This window comes from Ceraceosorus guamensis, assembly GCF_003144195.1.
Source record: "Ceraceosorus guamensis strain MCA 4658 unplaced genomic scaffold IE81scaffold_27, whole genome shotgun sequence".
NCBI classification, from domain to species: Eukaryota; Fungi; Basidiomycota; class Exobasidiomycetes; order Ceraceosorales; family Ceraceosoraceae; genus Ceraceosorus; species Ceraceosorus guamensis.
In genome coordinates, this window is record NW_020290022.1 from 23,144 (window position 1) to 42,962 (window position 19,819).

The 19,819-nt window shown below is 55.9% G+C and overlaps 4 protein-coding genes across 4 annotated transcripts; 2 read left to right on the top strand and 2 right to left on the bottom strand.

Annotated features, from left to right (window-relative positions):
* Positions 1-770: 770 nt before the first annotated feature.
* On the top strand, positions 771-4,692 carry IE81DRAFT_116870 (kinesin-domain-containing protein). Its single transcript, XM_025510145.1, has 3 exons — positions 771-978; positions 1,054-1,439; positions 1,521-4,692. Exons 1-3 carry the CDS (start codon positions 951-953, stop codon positions 4,518-4,520), a joined length of 3,414 nt encoding a protein of 1,137 aa, XP_025369791.1. The 5' UTR covers positions 771-950; the 3' UTR covers positions 4,521-4,692.
* Positions 4,669-7,159, bottom strand: IE81DRAFT_116836 (MFS general substrate transporter). Its single transcript, XM_025510144.1, has 9 exons — positions 6,653-7,159; positions 6,457-6,573; positions 6,139-6,397; positions 5,789-6,076; positions 5,631-5,718; positions 5,495-5,572; positions 5,302-5,409; positions 5,169-5,234; positions 4,669-5,090 (listed from the first exon to the last, which is right to left on the bottom strand). The coding sequence occupies exons 1-9, from the start codon at positions 6,678-6,680 to the stop codon at positions 4,818-4,820; spliced, it is 1,305 nt and encodes a 434-aa protein (XP_025369792.1). The 5' UTR covers positions 6,681-7,159; the 3' UTR covers positions 4,669-4,817.
* A 531-nt stretch (positions 7,160-7,690) lies between these two features.
* Positions 7,691-10,162, bottom strand: IE81DRAFT_116818 (hypothetical protein). The gene is made up of 4 exons (XM_025510143.1): positions 9,588-10,162; positions 8,980-9,489; positions 8,732-8,909; positions 7,691-8,671 (listed from the first exon to the last, which is right to left on the bottom strand). The coding sequence occupies exons 1-4, from the start codon at positions 9,967-9,969 to the stop codon at positions 7,933-7,935; spliced, it is 1,809 nt and encodes a 602-aa protein (XP_025369793.1). The 5' UTR covers positions 9,970-10,162; the 3' UTR covers positions 7,691-7,932.
* A 1,431-nt stretch (positions 10,163-11,593) lies between these two features.
* On the top strand, positions 11,594-13,546 carry IE81DRAFT_116960 (hypothetical protein). The gene has a single exon (XM_025510146.1). The coding sequence runs from the start codon at positions 11,879-11,881 to the stop codon at positions 13,235-13,237; it is 1,359 nt and encodes a 452-aa protein (XP_025369794.1). The 5' UTR covers positions 11,594-11,878; the 3' UTR covers positions 13,238-13,546.
* The last annotated feature ends 6,273 nt before the right edge of the window (positions 13,547-19,819 follow it).

The window sequence follows — 19,819 nt, forward strand, 5'->3', positions numbered from 1 at the left end:
AGCACAATCACAGATCAATCACGATTACAACAGTGGCTGGGACGGGGGGGAAGGAGAACTCATGACTGAGCTCAATCACGTGAAGCCACGCGCGCCGCGAATACTCACACCAGCTGCACCAGGTGTTGATGTCACGTCCGCGGGCCGGGCAGCAGCAGCTAGGCACAGCATCTTCGCGCGTAATTGCCTGCAGCAGGCAGCATGTGTGCGTGCAGCCGTCTTACGCTACAGTACACAGCAGCGCCATATGCAGCGGGCAGCAGCAGCAGCGCTGTACGGAGGGCGCAAGCTCAGCAGTATCACGAACGTAAACGATTCAACCTCTACTTTGACTTCTGGGTAGCGCCTATAGCTGCCACAAGGCGGGCCGGGTCCCCTGGTAAGGGTGGTGTGGTGCATATAGCATGCCTACGGAACATCAAACTCAGACACCGTTGATTTCTAGGTTGGACACGAAGTTGCCTCTTGGAGCTTGGCATGTCAAGGCCTCATCATCGATTCGATCAACTCGCCAGCATAGTCAGTCCTTCGCTGTTGAACTCTCGGTCTATAGAGACGTCGATCTTGTAGAAGCTTTGATAACAAATTGGCACCGCTCATTCGATCGACGCATCCCACACTTCACTCAGGACTCTGACTGCTTCAGAGAGTCTCGCCCCACATCACACGTCCCAGGCTCGACTGAAACGTTATCTCTTTCACCGTAGCAAGCCCGCGCGACTACAACAAGCCGAGGGCTTAGCGATCGGCTCTCATCTATTCATTTCATCGCCTGAGGTCGGACGGCTCCCCAACACGAGCTGTCTTGCCTGGCTAGACCTTCGGCGCTTGAGCGTTCATAAGGACCTAGCGGCCAGCACGTCTTGAGCACCCACGGCCTTCAAGAAGCACGCAAGTTGCAATTCTGACGAGCGGCGCCATCAGTGCCTTCGTAGGCGCCGGGTAGAAGAATGGCGGACTCATCCATCTCTGTGGCCGGTAGGTTGCAGACAAAGACCCCTTGCAAGCGATGGCTTCTACAAGCTGACCCACGAATTCGTTCCGTGCCCCCAGTGCGCATTCGACCCTTTAGCGCAAAAGAGGCTGCCCAACTCGCACCAGAGGATCAGCCGGCCCCTTTTCTAGGTGATGGAGGTCTATCAGTAGGCTCACCTGCCAAAGCTGGTCCCAGCTCGGGAGCTCGCACGCGCTTCTTGCGTCCTATCATACAGCCAGTTGACGACAAGGTCTTGATCTTCGATCCACCCGACACTAACCCCATCTCGAGATTGCACTCGAACTCGTTTGGCGTGGGAGCAAAGAAGTACAAAGATGTGAGGTACGCGTTTGATCGTGTGCTCGACCAGCATGTAGGACAGGAGGAAGTCTTTCAGGTCACAACCAAACCCTTGCTGGATGGTATACTCAACGGCTACAATGCGTCAGTGTTTGCCTACGGGGTGAGTCTTCGATCCGTTGCGTTTGAAGCAAGATTCAGCACTTTTTTACATTGCGTCCACGTCCTATGTATCACCCAAAAGGCTACAGGATGCGGTAAGACACACACGATCTCTGGCAGTCAAACAGATCCAGGAGTCATCTTCCTGACGATGAAGGAGCTGTATGCCAGGATCAACGATGTCAGAGAAGAGAGCGAAGTGGATCTTCGCCTGTCTTACCTCGAAATTTACAACGAGACCATCCGCGATCTTCTCTCTGCCGAGCCGACGCCCGCTGCTGGAGGAGGACTGTCACTACGGGAGGATAGCGCCAACAAGATCAGCGTCGTCGGCATCACCGAGTTGACTCCTGAAAGTCCAGAGGACGTTCTTGAAGCCATTGTGGAGGGCAACAAGCGCAGAACGATGAGTCCCACAGAAGCAAACGCAGTGTCTTCTCGCTCGCATGCTGTGCTGCAAGTAAACGTCACTCAGAGGCCCCGAGCTTCCGGCATGACTACAGAAACAACCAGCGCTAGTCTGAGCATCATCGACCTGGCTGGATCAGAGCGCGCCTCTGCGACTGCCAACAGTGGCGCTCGCATGAAAGAAGGTGCCAATATCAACAAGAGTCTCTTGGCTCTCGGCAACTGCATCAGCGCCTTGTGCGCGACTGCTGGCTCTCGACGAGCACACATCCCGTACAGAAACAGCAAGCTGACGAGACTGCTGAAATTCTCCCTCGGAGGTAATTGCAAGACTGTCATGATTGTGTGCGTCTCGCCTTCTAGCGCTCATTACGACGAGACGCACAACACCCTAAAGTACGCCAACCAAGCCAAGAACATCAGGACCAAGGTCACGCGAAACATGCTCAACGTCGACAGGCACGTTGCACAATACGTGCAAGCCATCCACGAGCTTCAAGAGGAAAACAAGGAGCTCAAGCGAAAGCTTGAAGAGCGCGGTGTGCTGGAAAAGGAAAGCGAGAAAAGAAAGCGGGAAGAGGTTGCGCGAGAGCTGGACGAGGCTAGCAAACGTATGCGCGATAGCACAGACAATGTTAAGCGACAGATCATCGACAAGGCTCACTACCTTGCTCAGATCGACGGTGCGACCCGGCGCTTGGTACCACTGCGCAGTGCTCTCTCGCAGCTTCCTGTCGAAGAGCAGGACGGATCGGCTGAAGCTGCTGCTGAGCGAGCCTTGCTCACCGCGCTCATCATCCGCGTCGAAGCCAGGGCCAACGATGCTGCTGCTCTCGAATCGGCTCGCACACTCGAGAATAGCGTTCAGATGCACAAAGGAGTGGTACACGCTGCTACGCACAACTACAAGCTCGACAATGACGCCACGTTGCGCATTCGCGCCCAAGGTGACGCTTTGCTGCGTGAAGTAGAGACCGCTCGCGAGACAAGGCTCAACGAGACCCTCAAGCAGGATATGGACGTGACTGCTCAAGACTTTGCGCACGCTATCGCTGCGGCAGCACGAGCTACAGCAGTTCTCAAGGAGGCGGCTGGAGAGCTTCAATACCGCTCTACCAACATCGATGACGCCAAGCTCAATGAAGAAGAGAGCATCAAAGATTTCCTCGCTCGTCTTGCAGCTTCTCATCGGGCTGTTAGCGCTGTCAACGACCAAGCTTTTGAATCGTTTGTAGGGGCAGTTACGCCTGTCGTCCACCTTGCGCCGCCTGAGAAGCGCAGGATCGTTACAGGTCTGCGCCCTCAACGTCGATCCAACCGTCCTAGTAATGCAGGGCTCCGCTCGATTCCAAACATCGCCATTTCTGGTCCCGTGCCATCTGGCTCGCCGGGTCGAGGACCTGCTCGCCGAGCCCGCCAATCGCTTGCATTGCCTCGAATCGCTGGCTCGCCGTCGAAAGCAACAAGAGTATCAACGGCTAGCGCATCTTTGACTGCTCCAACGGCGGCGAGCATGGCTAGAGCTCATCTGGTAGCCTCGCCTCGCAAGAGGGGGCGCACGAGTGCTGCCGGTTCGAGGAGACAGAGCTTCTTGGGACCCAACCGAGCTGCATCCCGGCCAAGCAGCGCACTCCCTATCGCCGTGCCAGAGAAAGCGAAGAAAGCATTCAGATGGGCAGATGAAGCAGGAGAAGGATACATCGATGATGCTCGTCATTTGCACTCGGTGCTCAGTGCCGCAGGCAGCAGCAGCACGGATTCGCAACCAGGCTCAAGCGCCGACGGCAACAGCAGCCCGTCAGCGGCGCACGCACTTGCGCAAGCAAGCGCTGCAGAGCCAAGTTCAGCGATTTCCTCAAGCCCAGAAGACCCAGTAAGCTCGGGAACAGAATGGGAAGATGAGCTTACAGCGTTGATGGGCCCTGCCGTATCTCGTAGGACGACGTCTGCTGCACCGCGCCCGCCGGGCATGCCAAGCAGTGGCACATCTGCAAGCATCTTCGACCGCAACGCTCTCGCGCGCAGAGCCGCAACCAATGCCGCGACTGCATTCAATGATAGCCCTACCGAGCAAGACATTGCACGTCAAATGGGCTTGACCTTTCCCTCTTCTTCGACGATGGGTGCAATTCCCCGCACTCGTACCTTTTCGGTACCTGCGCGTCCTGACGTCTTGCCACGTCCCTCGCGCGCTCCGTTCGCTGAGCTCAGCGTGCCTTCGCAAGAGACTACGGAGACAGGAGCGGTGCGCTCGAGCCCTTACAAACGTCCCAGAGATAGCACTGTGGGACCAATTCGAGCTCGAAAAGGCAAGCGCAGCTCTCTGCCCCGTCTAGCTGATGCCGTCATTGGTGGTCCACGATCGAGCGGAAGTCCTCGAGTCGCTTCCGGCCCTGCCAGCATGACCCACTCAAACACAACTACTAGAATGGGTCCTCCGATGAACACCGCAGCGCGTGCCGGGCAGCGCGATGGCGGCGCATCCAATCATCCCAGGAGCACGGGCGACGTCAGCTTCCAGAGCGCAGACATGTCGAACTCCTCCGTGTCTTTCGCCGGTGTTCCGCCAAGACAGAGGACGGGATCTGGTCTGTCCTTCGGCGGCAACAAGAATAATCTCAACCTCAAATCGGGCGGTCCTCCCAACTCTTTCAGAATCACTGCTGCTCGCTAGGGCGTTTCTCGAATTGAGCAACTTAAGCCTCTGCGTTCGCGCACCATCATTCTCGTCATGTCGCTCTTTCCGTTGACCTTTCATTGCATCTCGTATTTGCGCTTCGTTCTCACCCGACCCGTGTTCCTTATTTCCCCATACTAAGCTGCAGGCGACAAGCCAAGGCCACCATTACTGCTGTCGAGTCCATCGTATCGATGCTTCGAATCTGGCAAAGCTTCCTGGTGTGAGCATGTGAACGCGTCTTCTGGGCGACGAAAGCCAGGGCGAGATTTCTTCGACGCGATTCTACAAGGATTACACGCAAGGCTCGCTTTCTATGTCTCTTGACTTGGTAGCATATCTACTGGCAAGGCGAAATGCTTGACCGTGGCGTAGCATGATGAAGGGCAAAGGTACGCCAACAAGCCCAGCAGAAACAGCGAGCAGCGTATTTCCCCATCCGAGACCGAGGTGGTGATACAAGGTTTCCCCGAGCAGGGGAGCTGCAAAGCCTAACAGGGAGCGTGTCAGGACAGAAGCGCTTAGCGCTGAGGCTGCGAGCGAGCTGTAGCACTCCGCAAGATAGCTCTGGGAGCGAGCGATTGAAAAGTGAGTGAGCAGATGATCTCGAACACCGAAGCGCGAAGTCGCAAATTGATGACGCACTTGTACGATAACGACTGATGCGGCAAGGCCGCACGCGAAGACGGTGACTCCCACATCGGCCAGCAGCTGTTGGGACTACAGCAAGTAAGCTGGATAGCTGGGTGCGTAAATCTGCAGAAGTCCATATGCTCACCCAGTGTAATCCATTGCAGGCAGACCAGCCGTACAGCAGAACACCACAAGTCGGGAAGCAGCCAAACCACATAAGTGGCCGAAACTTGCTCTCTGGAGCACACCCACGCTGCATGCGGCGAAGTTGCTGCTGGGTGAGTGTAGATCGCGCGTCCTCCCGGTGCAAGATGACATGCAAGAAGAGAGCCACTTACGCTTAAATGCAAGGATCTAGAGCTCAAGACCGCACCGATCATTGTTCCTACAAAAAGTGCGATGTAGTGCAAAGACGCCTTGTGACGGGCGCGGTCAGATTACTGACGCAGCCTCACAGCTCCCAGCCGGACTCACTACACCGAGCCTTTCCTCGTAGCATGTGCCGTAGACCGCTGGAAATGTAGTCGCCATCAAGTAAAAGACTGAGAAGCACACCCCTAGACTGGTAGTACCAATGTGCGATCAGATTTCAAAGATCCTACCCTGGTCGGCCACAGCACGACTTTACCCACCGAGTGGCCGCAAGCTGTATTGCAGGCTCGCAGCCCAAGAGGATGATGGGTCTCAGCACCACCTCGGCAGCAAATGGAGGTGCGGACCTTTGAGTTTGCTGAGATGCCGCGTACAAAGCCTTGACACCTTGCTGTGTTCGAACTTCGCCTGCACGCAGGTGTGGAATTCGAGCAGCAAGAGTCTCTGGGACCCGCAGGACTGTCGCCCCTAGTGCAACCGCGATTGCTGCAGAAGTGAGTCCTAGCTCTAGACGCCAACTACTGCCAAGCTGCTGCGTCATGTAGCCGCTTTGCAAATGCGAGTCAACCGGCGATCGACGAGGAAAGCGCTCGTACGACACGCCACTTACCCCATGATGGGTCCCACAAGCGGACCAAGCTGAGGAGCAATGCTGAATATGGACAGTGCGAGAGCCCTATCGTCGCCATGCCAGAGATCGACCAACACAGCTCCACCTGTGCCCAAAGAAGCACATGTACCTACGCCGCTGAGAAAACGAAAGGCTAGCAGCGTGCGGGTGTCTGTCGCGATGGCGCAGAGCGAATTGAAAAAGGAGACAAGGACAGGCCGACGTCCCCATGCTTCGCTGATTGGCGAATGTATGAGATCTGCGGACAGGCTCTTGTCAGCCTTCGTGAAGATGGGTGTCATCGCTCAAGAAACGCACGTGCTATCGTGAAGCTCGCAATGTACACGGCAATGATAGCGCCTCGCTGTATTCCGGAGTGGATGCCAAGATCCTTCGAGATGTATCCCAGGGCAGGTGCCACATGCGCCACGCCGACTGACAGTCCCAAGTAGCTCGTAGCGTCAGTTATCATACAGACGTAAACGCGTAGCTCTTGGTCAAGAACAAAGCTCACCTGTCTCACAACTATCGTTGCTGACCATTTTCTTGCTCGAGACCAATTTCGCGGAAGGGCTAGTAAATCGCCTTTGGTCCGGATGGCGCCTGCAATGAGCTTTGATCCTATCTCTCTGGCCTCAGAAATGCCATCGCGCTGACCAACTTGCAGATTGCCGCCTTGACGGCACTGGAGAGGCATCAAACGTGGCGGCATGTCGATAGCATCATCAAGTAGGATTTCCTGATGCGGCATTGGTTCTGTTCGATAGCTAATAGATTGACCGATTCGAAATTCTGTGGCAGCGCCCCCAGACCGGCAGCAATCATGTCCAAATTTTGCGGCCATCTCATGCCGGTGGTCTGAGGCTGACGCATCTTTTGCAGTCTGAGTTTCCACAATGCAGGGCGGCAGAGAGGAAGCAGCGCGAGCAAAGAGGACCGTGAGAGCTGCTCGACTTTGCAATGCGTCCGGGAGACAGTCGACACCGCATGAGAACGCAGGCGGAGTCGATCTGCCACTTCGTCCGAGGTTTTGAACCTCGCCGTACTGCCACCGTGGCCGAAGAGTGCGCTCAAAATGAGGTGCGGCCGTGTGGTCCTCGTACCTCTTTATGCTGCTTTCCGATGCTGTCCAGGATACGGGCGAGGTCACAAAGTGTTTTGGTTCATGACTTTGCGCCTCACCTGTACAGCCTGACAAGGCCTCGAGTGCTTCTTCACGAAATGATACAGAGCCATCAGTGCCCAGAGGCAGAGCATAGAGGCATGTCATGTCGCGAGTGGGCGTGTGTAGCGATGTTGGTGACCGCGTGAAGGAGTAAAGACGCTTTTGTCTTTGACAGAGTTAGATCGCTGCACCACCTCAAGGAGCCCGCCAGAGGGTCAGAAGACTGGTATTAGCGACGGGGATGCATCTCGGAAGTACTGCTTTTCAGGCTGAGCTTAGAGACTGCGAAGACGGCCAGCTCAGAGATTCGGCGTCGATGCTCGCTGATGTGGGTTCTACAGCACATGTGCGTCACGACACCAAAAAGCTGCCGTTTTGCGCTTAGGATAGGCGGGCAACATCCATGACTCGGTCAGCAGCAGCATCATGCAGGGCTTGTCGAGTCCCAGTCCACGAAACCAGCCACACTCCGCCGAATCACGCGTCCGCCCGACTGCACGCCGCTGGTACGGGTGGCAAAGGACCAGAGAGGTACTCGCACTCATACTTCAACGCATGGGTAGTATGACGGTGACGATATGTGCCATTTGGGGTATCAGATGTTTGACCTATATATGCAGGTCATGCGACTATTGCTGACGTCGATTCCGCCTTTCCTGCTCCAGTCTAGCTTCTTCGCCGGTGGCAAAGTATGTGATCTCCATGCCGATGCTACGAAGAGCATTTCCGTGATTTCGACTCTCATTGGATGCCAAAGCGCTGGGTGAGACGTCGGCTCGAATACCAAAGGAGAGGAGAGTGTTTCGCATTCGCCCTTCCCACAAGAGTGAGAGGACACCGGACGTGGATATACGCGCTTTGATCAAAGCCAAGAGCGGCGCAACGGTCCCGCTGCTTGTGGTGAGACCAGCGTCTCCGCTTGACTCTTCGGTTGTAATCCCAGATGATACCGGATTTGGCCGCGTTGGAGACGAGACTGACGTCGGAGGCTCGTGTTCGCGCAAATTAGGCTGGGGGCGCTCTTTTTGCAAAGAGGGCAAGTGTTCCGTTCCGAGCCCTCTGTCAGACTGTGGCCCAAAGCCCTCTCGTAATGACAGGTCTCGTGTGTTGGGTGAGAGCACCTTGTCTGGCCGCGTCCGAGGCTGCTCAGCAGGCAAGTCTTCGCGCGAGGAGTTGGCTGCTTTTACTGAGTCGCTGACGCTGCCAATGACGTCTGATGCGGCCTGCTTGATCCTTTGGGCGGTGTGAGACATGCTATTGGTCAACGGCGATGCTGCTGCTGGTTGTTGAGCTTGTCGCGCAGCTCGAAGCCAGTACTCAAAGCCGACGGTGAGCTCGGAGTCGTAGCTGTACACGTTGAAGTCGTACCTGAGTAGACGTCAGGTCAGATCAGCATCGGTGCCTGCCACACCAAGCCAAAGCACGCACCGCGAACAAGCTACAATGTCCCGGGTCATTCTCGCTGCATACGCAGTGGACAAGTGGCCCATCATGGGGTTGAGTGTAGCCGTGAGTGTCGTCGGGGGTTGCGGGACTTGATCCGAAACCCCATTGGCTTGTAAAGTAGACGGCTCTGGGAGGGTCGTGAAGCGCACTCCGGTAGAGACTGCCAAAGACGGGCATGTCTCAACGCCGCAGCAATGATCACGTTCCTGCCCGGACTGATATGTACTCACTCCCGGCGCTCTTTTCGCGAGCGCTAAAAAACATTTCTGCTCCAGCTGAGAAGCGGCCTTTGAGTCCACCGCCCACACCGCTTTCGCCTTCCCGATCATCTTCAACGCCACGCTTGGACACCATTGCCTCCGTATGTAACCCATTTGACTCCGAGGGCATACTGGACTCGCTGATACTTGCGCTGCTGCCGGAAGTGCCAAAATTGTGTAGCACTCTGAATCCCCAGAGGGCATCGAAGGCACTGTAAGAGTATTCAGTGAACCACTTTCCGGTATCTCTCTGCAGCATAAGCTGAACATTCATTCGTCCGGCTGTCTTGTCTCGGGAAAGATTCGCTTGGGCAGCATCGCCAGCGATAGCTTGGGCTGCTTTCTCGCTGCTCTGTAGGAACGTCCGAGAGGGGTACGAGCGCCCAGTAAGTAAGAAAGTCATCTCAGGAGAGATTCTGGTAGTGTAGAGCGCATCTACTCGAGCCGAAGGCACATGCATAGAGCCATAAAGCAGATAGTCTGAAGCGATTTGAAGATGCATGTGTGTGAGCGTGAGGTGCAGGTTAGGCTAAATCAGTCCTCGCCCCTCGGATCTTGACAAAGAGACCCATGCTCACCTCGAGTGTCGACGCGCACACCTCCCTGCCAGATCTCTTCTTTAGCTGTAGGTGCTCTAGGAGCGTCCAACACTCTAAAGCGGTGCGCCATGCGCTTGATAGAGATTGTTCTGCTGCTGCCAACGTCGAGTGCAGGTGCTTCTTCATCGGTCGAAGCAAAAATGTAGCCCAAGGAACCTTCCAATTGGGGCAATGCTCGCAGACGATAGGTAGTGAAGAAAGGCGGGCTGGGCGAAGCACTGATTGCAAAATTAAGCCCTGAAGGCAGTGGGAAGTCCAATACCGCTGAAGAGGTAGAAGTGAGGTGCAAATAAGAGTTGTAGGGATTCCATCCAACCACCTCCCAGTACCTTTGGAGCACGTGCGAAGTAAAGTCGTGCATGTTGACCGCGATACCAACACTCTGACTGCGACTCTTGGCTGCAAGTCGAAAGCGCACGCAGGAACTGCCTGTGAGATCAAGACCGTCCAATGGCAGTTGTGCCGGATGTATGCGTGATCAGTGATGGAGGCATTAGCAAAAGAGACGTTCCGGGGCAGGCTACCAATATTGATGTCGGTAAGTATCGGTGGTGAGGTGGCTGAAGCAGGCTGAGTTGAGCTCGACGTCGAATACACACGGCCCGCGCGCCTGGCTCTGTTGTGTGGAGTCAGCTGCACTCGTGACTTCAGCTTCATGGCGCATGCGTGCAGAGGCACCGGCGTGTCGGTCTCTTATCACCCAACACCTCCTTCACCACCCGACTATCTTCATGCTACTTGGGACTCAAGGTCGCTCCATCTTCAGACTTGTACTGACGACTTAATTTATCCATACGCCTCTGACTCCGCATCCGACACGAATTCCGTATGGCCCTCCGTCTCGCCAGATCGCACGACGATGGCTCGAACAGTCTCCATGCGAGCCTCTCAGCTCTTTCCCACCTCACCCGCTTCACAAAAGGAATGCAATCTGGCTATCCGGACAACTCGCTGCCAATTTCTCTTCCGCCCGAATCGGTACCAGATGCCGCTCCGGCACAGCCCTGTCGGACCCAGCGCGCGCTCGTAGCGACTTGAGCATTCCGGAGATGATTTTCACTTAGCGCCCATTTGATCCGCCCATCACCTAGGTATACCTTGCGCAGCCGAATCAGAGAATCTGGAACGGGAGCCAGCTGCTGGTACATGGTCCACTTCCAGAGCGCATCGCATTCTACCAAGCGCTCGACCGAACTCGCCAAGGGCTCGTACACATCTTCCTACGTACCCTCTCTTCCCCCTGCAAGAGCTTGTGCACTTCAGCCCCGGGTATGAAGTGAATCGCACTCGACCTGGGTTCAAGAGTGTTCTGGCACGACGAAAACGCTGCAAGGGCAACATGGCCGGGCGGCGCAGGTCCGCCAAGATTGTAGGTGGATGGGATACTGCCATGAGAGGTGGCGAGCTGGACATGAGCCCCCTGATTTTGGCGCAGGAAAGGGGCTGGTCACTCCTGCGCTGCGAGCAGCGCTGCTGGACGCATTCCCTTTCCCTAGACCGCCGCGTAAAGGGGATTATCCTGGTCGTGGAACTCGCAATCGGGGTCCAGGATCTTGGGATGAGAGCTTGGATCGAGAAGGTATGAGCAGCCCCTTCGGCTGCTGGACACCGCCTCGCCGCCGAGCGGCTGGCCGACAAAGCGGAAACGGCAAAGGAGGGGAACCGTCTTTGCTCGATGGCGCGCGCAGAGTGGAAAGGCATTCGAAGCAATGGCAAGAAATAGGAAAGGCTGGCTTGTGGTGTGGATCACTCCTTGACACGACCATGGCGCCTCATCAACCCGCGCCCCTCCCGCCTTCTTCTCATAGCTTTGGAATCGACGAGTTGACGTGATGGAGGGGATCCCGCGCGGACCCCTCACAAAAAGAGCAATTGCACCAGCGGCAGTCCCCTCGTCTCAGCCGGAAACTCCGCGCAAAGCCCCTTGAGTGTGATTTTACAACGTGGCTCTGCCAAGCTGGCTGATTAGGGGACCACTTGATCTCAAAGCACATCAAGAAGCTCTCTGCGCTCTTTGCGTCTGCTCGGGCGAAGTGTGCGCGGATAGTTACGAGTCATTCACAGTGACGCAACCGGACAGCCTCAAGATCGCAAGACGCTCATTGACCAAAGATCGGTGATTGTCATCGGCACATAGCTGTCTCGTCTCGTCCAATCGCCTCACCATACCACGAGAGGCATCCCGCAAGAATCATCGTGCCGCGATTCACATTCGCAGTCCGCCTGCTCGATTGTTCCTGCTACGCTTCCTGGCAGCACGAGCAAGAGGTATGCGGGTAGCATCGCTCCTGCAAGAACCGGGCCAAGGCTCACAAAAGGGCCACCGCCCTTTTGATTGGGATCCCAGTATCTGCAATCCGCAATCACGAGCACCTGATTTAGCGACTTCGAAAGGCTGTCGCAACGATAACACCGTCATCACATCTGGCCGCTATCCATCTTCTACCAAAGAGGAGTACAAGAGTCCGTTGTTTCATTGCTTACAGCGCGGCAACGCTGGAGCTCAGCCACGCCGAACGTTTCGTAGCCCGCCTCGCGATACAGCACGCGATTCGCAGCCCGCTTTGCGTCGCAACCAGGCGTGCGAGTTGGCGCGCGAGATGAATCAGACCACCAACCAATCGCGCACAAGCTTTGGCGCAGCACGATTGATGCCAAAGGTGTCTCAAAGCCGATCGTCAAGCTCACTTTCCGCGTCCTCGAGCGGAGGCAGTCACGGCGATGGGGACGGAGAATATCCCATCCGCCTTGCCCAAACCGTCAATGGGCGGCGCATCTCACTTTTGCGCCTCGCCAAGCGTATCTGGCTCGTGACATTGCTGAAGGCCGTTCGCTACATCAAGCGTGCGAGAGCCGCTCGGCGCCTCAAACGAATTTGCCGGTCTGCGGGATCGCCGCCGGATCCAGAACACTCAGAGAGAGATACCAAAGCGTTGGTCAGAATGAGCAACAGAAATAGTCGGATCTCAGCCTCACGCAGCACTTCGACCTCGCCTGTCCTTGAGGGACATTGTTCTGATTGGACTATCCCGGGGAAAGGAGTCACTTCGAAGCACACCACCCGTACAGTGCTACCTCCTTTACCAATTTTACATCAGCGTAGCTCTTTACCTACGGTGACCAGTGCGGTTTCAGGCTCAAGCATCTCGAAAGGCGATCGTCGCACCCTATTCCGAGTGCGTTGGCAAGACGATGTGTCTGCTTCGAAAGACAATCGAGCCATCTGTTCCGAAGTGCCAATTCGACCCTGGCATAGCAATTTTCGGCCATCGGTGGGAGCTCCAAACCGACCGCGCAGTGCTCGCAACTCGCCATGGGTATCGGATCTTCAAATGTGGGGCGGTCTTGAGGACTTTGAACCCAACGAACATTTACGCTTCCATACGGTCGTGAGCGAGAAGCCCGCACACCTTGACAGGCGCAGCAACGATGTTGTCACAAGCTTTGCCGATTCCATCGGCTCGACGACGAATACAGCGGCGGTCATTAGCAACACTGGTGATGACCCAGGTCGTTTTCGCTCCGACATTTGTCATTCCACTGGCTTCCGTTCCCCTGTCGCGCACCTCACTTTGGATCCCAGAGCTTTTGACATCTTCTCTGAAGATAGTGTCGCAATCTGGGCCTGATAGTCCCCGCCGCCTTTCGCTTTGTATCACGCTTCTCACTTCTCTCCAGGTTGCGACGCCTTTCAATCCAATGAAAGGACCTCGTCGGTCGGGCCTCAAGTCACGCTGCGTGCGACGGTATGTTGGGTAGACGTGCCTCGGCCTGAAAGGCTCTCTAGCGTCATGCTTCCCCACAAATCCGTTGCTAAGGAAAGTTGCTAGATACACGAGCCCAGGTGTCGCTCAGTCTCCGGACTGCTCAGTCCGAAGTGCGTCGATGCGTCTCTGTATGCAGCAGAGCCGGCTGCGGAGCCGCGATCCTTTGTTGCACGCCATCACGACCAAACCAAGCGTACTTAATTGCTATTGAACAACTCGCAGCGCAAGGACGGGAATCGGATAGTCGGACTTGAGCAATCACGAAGCGGCGACTGGGCTTTGGTGAATGGCAGCCGCGGGGAGCTGCACAGCAACTCGGCAGGGCGTGGCAGCAGCTGCTTGAGCAAACCATGCTGTGCGCGCGGCCAGAGCGGGCCCGAAGCAGCTATGAGCGCAGCCACTCGCGAGTCGTGTTTGCAGCGGCGAGCACTAATGCACGAGTGAGACAATCAATTCTAGACGAATCACGAATGTGTCCGCATGCCGGTGAGCGGTTACAAGAGGCTTCGATTGGGAGCGATCGATGAGGTATCTGTAGCTCAACAAATGATTGGGCGCCTACGTCGAATGCCTGTCCAGGATCCAAGCAGGCTAGGCGCTTGCGCAGCTAACCTCAAGAGGGCCAAGCCTCTCTATTTGACGTTGGGGACGTGTGGGTCCGGAGGGCATGAACGGGATGTGAACGAGCATAAAAAGGATCGGGACCACAACTTTGGTACAAAGCTCCGACGCTTCGGAACCGCTCATTAATCAACAGACTGACTATCTGTGATGATAATCACGTGAACGTCTGCCTGGATTCACTCATCAAATTGCACATGAGAAAGGTCCGTACCTAAACGCATGCTCATCTACATCACTCTCCATTGAGGAGCTGCGCTGATCCTTGACGAATCGACTGTCCGCTTGGGGTTTCAGAGACTTACAGGATTCGTCGCATGTATTTGCTGCCTTTGCGTCTTGAGAACTTGCCGTCTGACTCGATCTTGTCTCGGTCAGGCGGATAAGGTGGTGATTGCCTCCCGCAGCCGCACTTGGTTTTTTGGCAAGCATGCCAGAGCAAGACTCGTGGATGTGGCCGGACTCAAGACTCTTGACTCCTGCTGGTCGCGCTTCCATGCAGCGGAACGCGGCCGTCCGCGAGACTCGTGAGATGCATACCAGCAGTGGCCCAGCTATGGGCATCTAGAAAGCAAGATCTGTCCATCCATACACCTACGCAGCAACATGGTGGTACCACGTAGTCGTTGAGCCCGAGGCGAGGCACGGGCCGGTTACAGTTCCTACGTGTCTGTTGTGACCCGCTTTGCAATCAAGAATGCCAATCACAATCAGAATTTTGAACGACGTTCTGATTGGTGACACTCTGACTCGTCCTCTTCGACAGGCGAGATTCGCTAGCTCAGATAAAAGCTTTGGTACTCCGCCAAAGTCACGGCAAGACGTGAGTCGGACGTTGCAGCAAAGTGTGAGTGTAGCTGCACTCCGTGCTGGTCACACAGCTCTGCTGACTCTGCTGCCTGCTGGCAGAGCGCAGGCACAGCACAAATGGCAGGGCGGTACCGCGCCTGCACGCGTGTCTGCTGATCTAAACGTGACCAGAACCACACATGGAGGAGCGGCACGCGCGCTTTTATTGGCGCACTGCCAACAACGGCTTGAGCAAGCACTTGAAGCTTCAACACTAGGCCTCTAAGAAGGCCATTTGACCCCACTCAAGCGCACGCGTGCGTTGGCGCCAAATGGCCTCCGACATCGCTTATGCACACGAATCCGGCAGTATTGGTCGCACGCAACCAGAATAGTAATATGACAACTTCACGATATATATACGTATGCGTTCTGTGGATGCCGCGTCGGGCTGCGTGCAGTCGCGGGCCACGGGTCGGCTCTTGATCCGCGTTGCTGTCGCTAGTCTGAGTGTGGCCAGCCATGGTTTCTGGGGGCTAAATTCAGACTACTTGCGCTAGGCACTGCTGCTGCTCACCCCTCTAGCGAAGAGCTGTCCATCCTCAAGGTGTTCTAAAGTCACTGCGCGGAGTTCGGCCCCAGTACTCCAGAAGCAGCGATGAAGAAGCGCCGAGGCTACGCTTCGCCGGACGTCGCACAGCTTACGCATTGGCCGCAGCGGCGGCATAAAAGCTGCCAAGTAGCTAGCTGCTGGTGGCGCCGAAAGGGGTGAAAGGTCGTTCAGGCACGAAGGGATCCTTCCGATAATGTGGCGGTTGCCCCAGCTGGCATCCGCCAAAGCTTTCCGACTTGGAAATGATGTCGTCCGAGTGCGGGGCGACCCTCATGGGAGGAGGGAGGTAACACTCTTTGGCCCTTGTGCCGCGAGAGTGTATGCGAGCTACATGCGGTCCTCTTCTGGTCGTACATACCACTCACTTTACGGGGCGACTGTGATTTTCAGGCACCGCGCTTCCAAAGTTTAGCGCAATTAGTTGTCATGCCAGCCTTGCGCCTAGGTTGCGAATGCGATTCATGTCGCTGTTCCGATGTTCATAGCCCAGACTCTCTCCCTCCCTCCTGTAGGCGAATATGACCAAGCATCGGTGCTCTACTTCAACCGTGAATCCTCGTCCCACCTATGAGCCCGACGAGCGTAGCACGCGACGTTGGTTGCGCTGCACCGAGACGTGCAGCGCTGTGGCTGCAAAGACCCCTTGCTGTTGCGTGCGTGCGTCGCGGTGCAATTTTGCATGCTCGCGTGAACGTCAAACCGAGAGTCGTTTCTTCAAGCCAAAGAAGATTTCGATGCCTTGCGCTCACCTTGCAAGCCACCTTGTTGGTGAGCGAGCATTCGAGTCCGAAAAGTTTGAGGGCTGAGTGGTCAATCCGATGAGAAGTCCGGTCGAGCACCACTTTCATGGGTCGAGCAAATAAAAGCCAGACGTGGAGGTGGGTGTGATGTGATGTCAGGAGCAGCGCACATAATTTCTCACTTTGCCTTGAGGTTGGTCCGTGCATCAAATGTGTACACATCCGCATCCACCGATTCACGCTCCTGAAGCCACGCCTTGGCGCGGTGTTCTGTGTGTCGGGACAGCGGTCCAAATTTGTTCTCGTCACGTCAACCTTTTGGATAGCAAAATTCGTGTTCTTCTTACGATGACATATGCCCTCGAATTGGAGATTTGACTCGTCAATGGTCGTAGGCGAGTCGCATTTGGATTGGATTGGATTTAATGGTTTATCGCAGCAGCGCGCATTCAAGATTTCGTGATTGTTCACGATTGGAGCGCGTGCGAGCTTGGGTATCCACAGCATGTGTCGCCTAAAAGGCAGCGAAACCCTCCCTGTGGACCATTCCGATAACTGCTTCCAGTCACAGCGCACCCTGGCGACCGCGGCAAAGAGAATTACGGATGCATGGGACTGCTGCACTTCCGTAACTTGAGCCACGATCGGGGCGCCGCGTACGAAGTTCGCACCGTGTACTTCGGCAGCCCGCTCGGTGTTACGACTGAATACTTTCCAGGCGAGCGGAGTGGTCAGGCAGCCGGAAACGCTTGCGACGGCTTCAGCAAGCTCCAATGCGTTGAAGACTGGGCTTCTTTGGATCCAAGAATGCAAGTTGTCGGAGATGACTTTGAAAGGCCGCTACGCAGACTGCTGCCGTCGCGATTGGTCAGAGTGAGAGCCTGAGGGTGAGAGGGGTGATTGTGACGCGCTACTCCGGTCGCAAAAGGGCTGCAGCGCGCATGAGGGTCGCAGAAGTGCTGCGCTCGGCGCCATTACACACGTCTGCGATCGACAGTTTTGCTGCGTCGAGCTGCGTCGATGATCCCTGTGACGAATGCGCTGGATAATCTCCTCATTTAAGCTCCAGAGTTTGCATGAGAAAGTGGTCTGCAAGACGGTTCAGAGTCACGAGTAGTACGTAGACGGATTGAGTGGCCTAGGGTGGAGAAGGCTGCGGGAGCGACGTACCGCTTTCGTGAGAGCTCGCCCTCGGCCTACTTTACTGCTGCAGATCCCCGACGAGAGCAAGTGAAATCGCCCTCGCAAGCCCCCTGGGCCGCCGCACGTCTTGCGCGACCAAATTCAGAAGTCGTCCCTTTGGTCGGACGAGCAGCGTGCATGCGCTGCCCTGCATTCCTAGCGATCACCAACATCGATCGAGAGTCACATCCACAGCGCTTGCTGCAATGGCCCATCCGAATAGCTTGAAGTTGACCGCCCGTCGTAATCGCTACATCGCATATATGTGGATCACAACAACTTCTTAGAACTTGGCCCTTGCAAGCGCGACGAGCATGCGGAGGTGGGAGACGCGCCTATCCGTGTGTTGGACTCTCATCAGCGTGCGGTGGCGTGCTGCGAGAGGCCAGGAGCACACACAATCGTGAATCGTGAATGCTGCGTTCGATCAGCAGAGCTCCGGCTGCGCACACCAGCGCAGCGATGAGAGGCTTAAGCTAGGCACGAGTCTGCGTCGCCATCATGGAGCGCAGCGGGAGACTCCGCCTGGAGAGCAGCCAGCCGCTGCTAGCCCATTGAAATTGAGGTAGCAAAGGGAATCAAGCAGGGTCGATGCAAACCTCATGCAGCTGTTTTGACCCGCCGCCGCTACCGATCGACCGGACCCAAATGACTTCCATGCGCAGGCAGCTAGAAGATCTTCGGCTGTAGTCATGCATCAATGGAGAGGAAGAGGACGACCGGCATCGCGGGAATAAGAGCTGCTGATGCTCAGACGGGTCGCGTGTGTTCCCGCGCGTGCGTGTGGCTGTCCAGTGACAGAGCTCGCAGCTTATTCACGATTCTGTGCCCAGCAGCGGTCTGCGGGTGCGTAAGCCAAGCCGCTGCCGCTGTTGCCGATCCACGCGTGTCTTTGCTGCAAATAAGGAATCCACGCACCGCCCTTCGTGAATGGGTAGGTCGTGGGCGTAAGTCGCGAGTGACTCTAAACTCCGGTCTTCCTCTCTGCTTCTCTGCTGATACACGCGTAGACCAAGGATCCCCAGTGCTTCCACGACCCGCTGCTAGGTATTATAGTCGACTATACGTGCCTTTGCGTGCTGAAGTTGGTCCCTTGCGCCACTATCCTCAAAGCCAAGCCATCCGATGATGCTCTGATGAGTGCATATACGGGTGAGCGTGGTCCGTTCATGCTGTACCAGCTAGTCAGTGAGTAGTATAGCGAAATGCAAGGTCTAGCTAAGACCCGGCCACGGACGGAGATTGACTCGCAGCGACGACATCATCATCAGCATGTGCAGCAGCAGCATCAACAGCTGCTGAAATCACGACTCGTGCTTGAGTTTTGAGTCTGCCAGTTGCCATGGCCGCCCGCTGCTGCTGCTCCAGCTCATATGCTGCGCGCTGTGCAGATTTCAAAGGCCTGTCCCTGCAGCATCCAGTCAAGAGGTACTTTTCACCGAGCTGCGTGGAGAGCAACACGCGGGCATTTGTTACTTTGTGACGATATTCTTGCTGTTAGCGGGTCTCAGACTTGCATTTGCGGAAGCGGCGAGCGCGCATGTCAAGCAGCTGCTCGTCTTTGCCCTCGCGACAGCAATTGACTGCCCTTGACATGTGCTGCTACCACGACTTTGAGCGCTAAGCGAAGATATCGGTCTCTCTGTTGTATAGCTGTCCGTGAAGCACTCTGCTCGACGAGATAAACAGTTGGGCGTGTGAGTCCTCACGACAAGCACGACTTTGCCAGCTGCCTGACACGTCAATTGTCCTCCTGACAGCAGGGCAGCACTCATCTGGGCTTTCCTTGGGCACGTTTCACTTGTGTCTTGCACGCCTGTCTACTCAGCGCGATCATATCTATACTCACGACTCGACTCGTGCAGGATCCATCATCTCGATCAACACGCACTGACTGAAACTCAGCACCTCATCGCCGCTGCTGCTGTCGTCCCTTGGTCAGCCCTCTTTCACGAAGGCTGGAGCAATCTGTATCTCGGCACACCCGGCAGTCGCTCTATAGGTAGACTGATTTTGGTCACGTTCGCCCGCCACGCCATCGACTCAACGTGACGAATCGGAGCCACACACTGCTGCATGGGCTCGCCGCTTGAATAAGTGCACGCTCAAGGTCGGTGCAGACAGACTCTTCGGTCTACGCTGGCACAGAAGCGGAGATCAATCATCTCTCACGAGCCTGGCTGACATCAAGCTTGTATATCCCGTCTCGCGGTGTCGGTTGATCACAGGGTTCTACGACCGGCCGCTACCCGATTCACCTAGTTCATTCGTGGTTCGTGGTTCAAGATTCCATTCACGATTGGCAACTCACCAAGCACGACGCATCACGAAAGCGCCTCGATCGTCTCGCCCAAGCCCGACATTTGCGCTCTCTCGCCGCCCCGCAGCATTGGTCGCTTGGCGCAGCCAGCACATCCTTAAACGCCGAAGCTATCGTCTGCATAATTGCCGCTCAGGTCGACAGGCGTCGTCGACCATTGAAAGTTGGAGCAGCCTAGC

Excerpts from the sequence above, each read along its gene's own strand:
- IE81DRAFT_116870 (XM_025510145.1), top strand. The coding sequence starts at position 951 with ATGGCGGACTCATCCATCTCTGTGGCCG. Across the intron at positions 979-1,053 it reads CTCATCCATCTCTGTGGCCG|TGCGCATTCGACCCTTTAGC; the intron begins GTAGGTTGCAGA and ends CCGTGCCCCCAG. Across the intron at positions 1,440-1,520 it reads CGTCAGTGTTTGCCTACGGG|GCTACAGGATGCGGTAAGAC; the intron begins GTGAGTCTTCGA and ends ATCACCCAAAAG.
- IE81DRAFT_116836 (XM_025510144.1), bottom strand. The coding sequence starts at position 6,680 with ATGGTCAGCAACGATAGTTGTGAGACAG. Across the intron at positions 6,398-6,456 it reads TGCGAGCTTCACGATAGCAC|ATCTCATACATTCGCCAATC; the intron begins GTGCGTTTCTTG and ends GCCTGTCCGCAG. Across the intron at positions 5,235-5,301 it reads CCTGCAATGGATTACACTGG|CTGCTGGCCGATGTGGGAGT; the intron begins GTGAGCATATGG and ends TAGTCCCAACAG.
- IE81DRAFT_116818 (XM_025510143.1), bottom strand. The coding sequence starts at position 9,969 with ATGCACGACTTTACTTCGCACGTGCTCCAAAGGTACTGGGAGGTGGTT. Across the intron at positions 8,910-8,979 it reads TCGCGAAAAGAGCGCCGGGA|TCTCTACCGGAGTGCGCTTC; the intron begins GTGAGTACATAT and ends CGTCTTTGGCAG. Across the intron at positions 8,672-8,731 it reads GACATTGTAGCTTGTTCGCG|GTACGACTTCAACGTGTACA; the intron begins GTGCGTGCTTTG and ends ACGTCTACTCAG.
- IE81DRAFT_116960 (XM_025510146.1), top strand. The coding sequence starts at position 11,879 with ATGCGGGTAGCATCGCTCCTGCAAGAACCGGGCCAAGGCTCACAAAAG.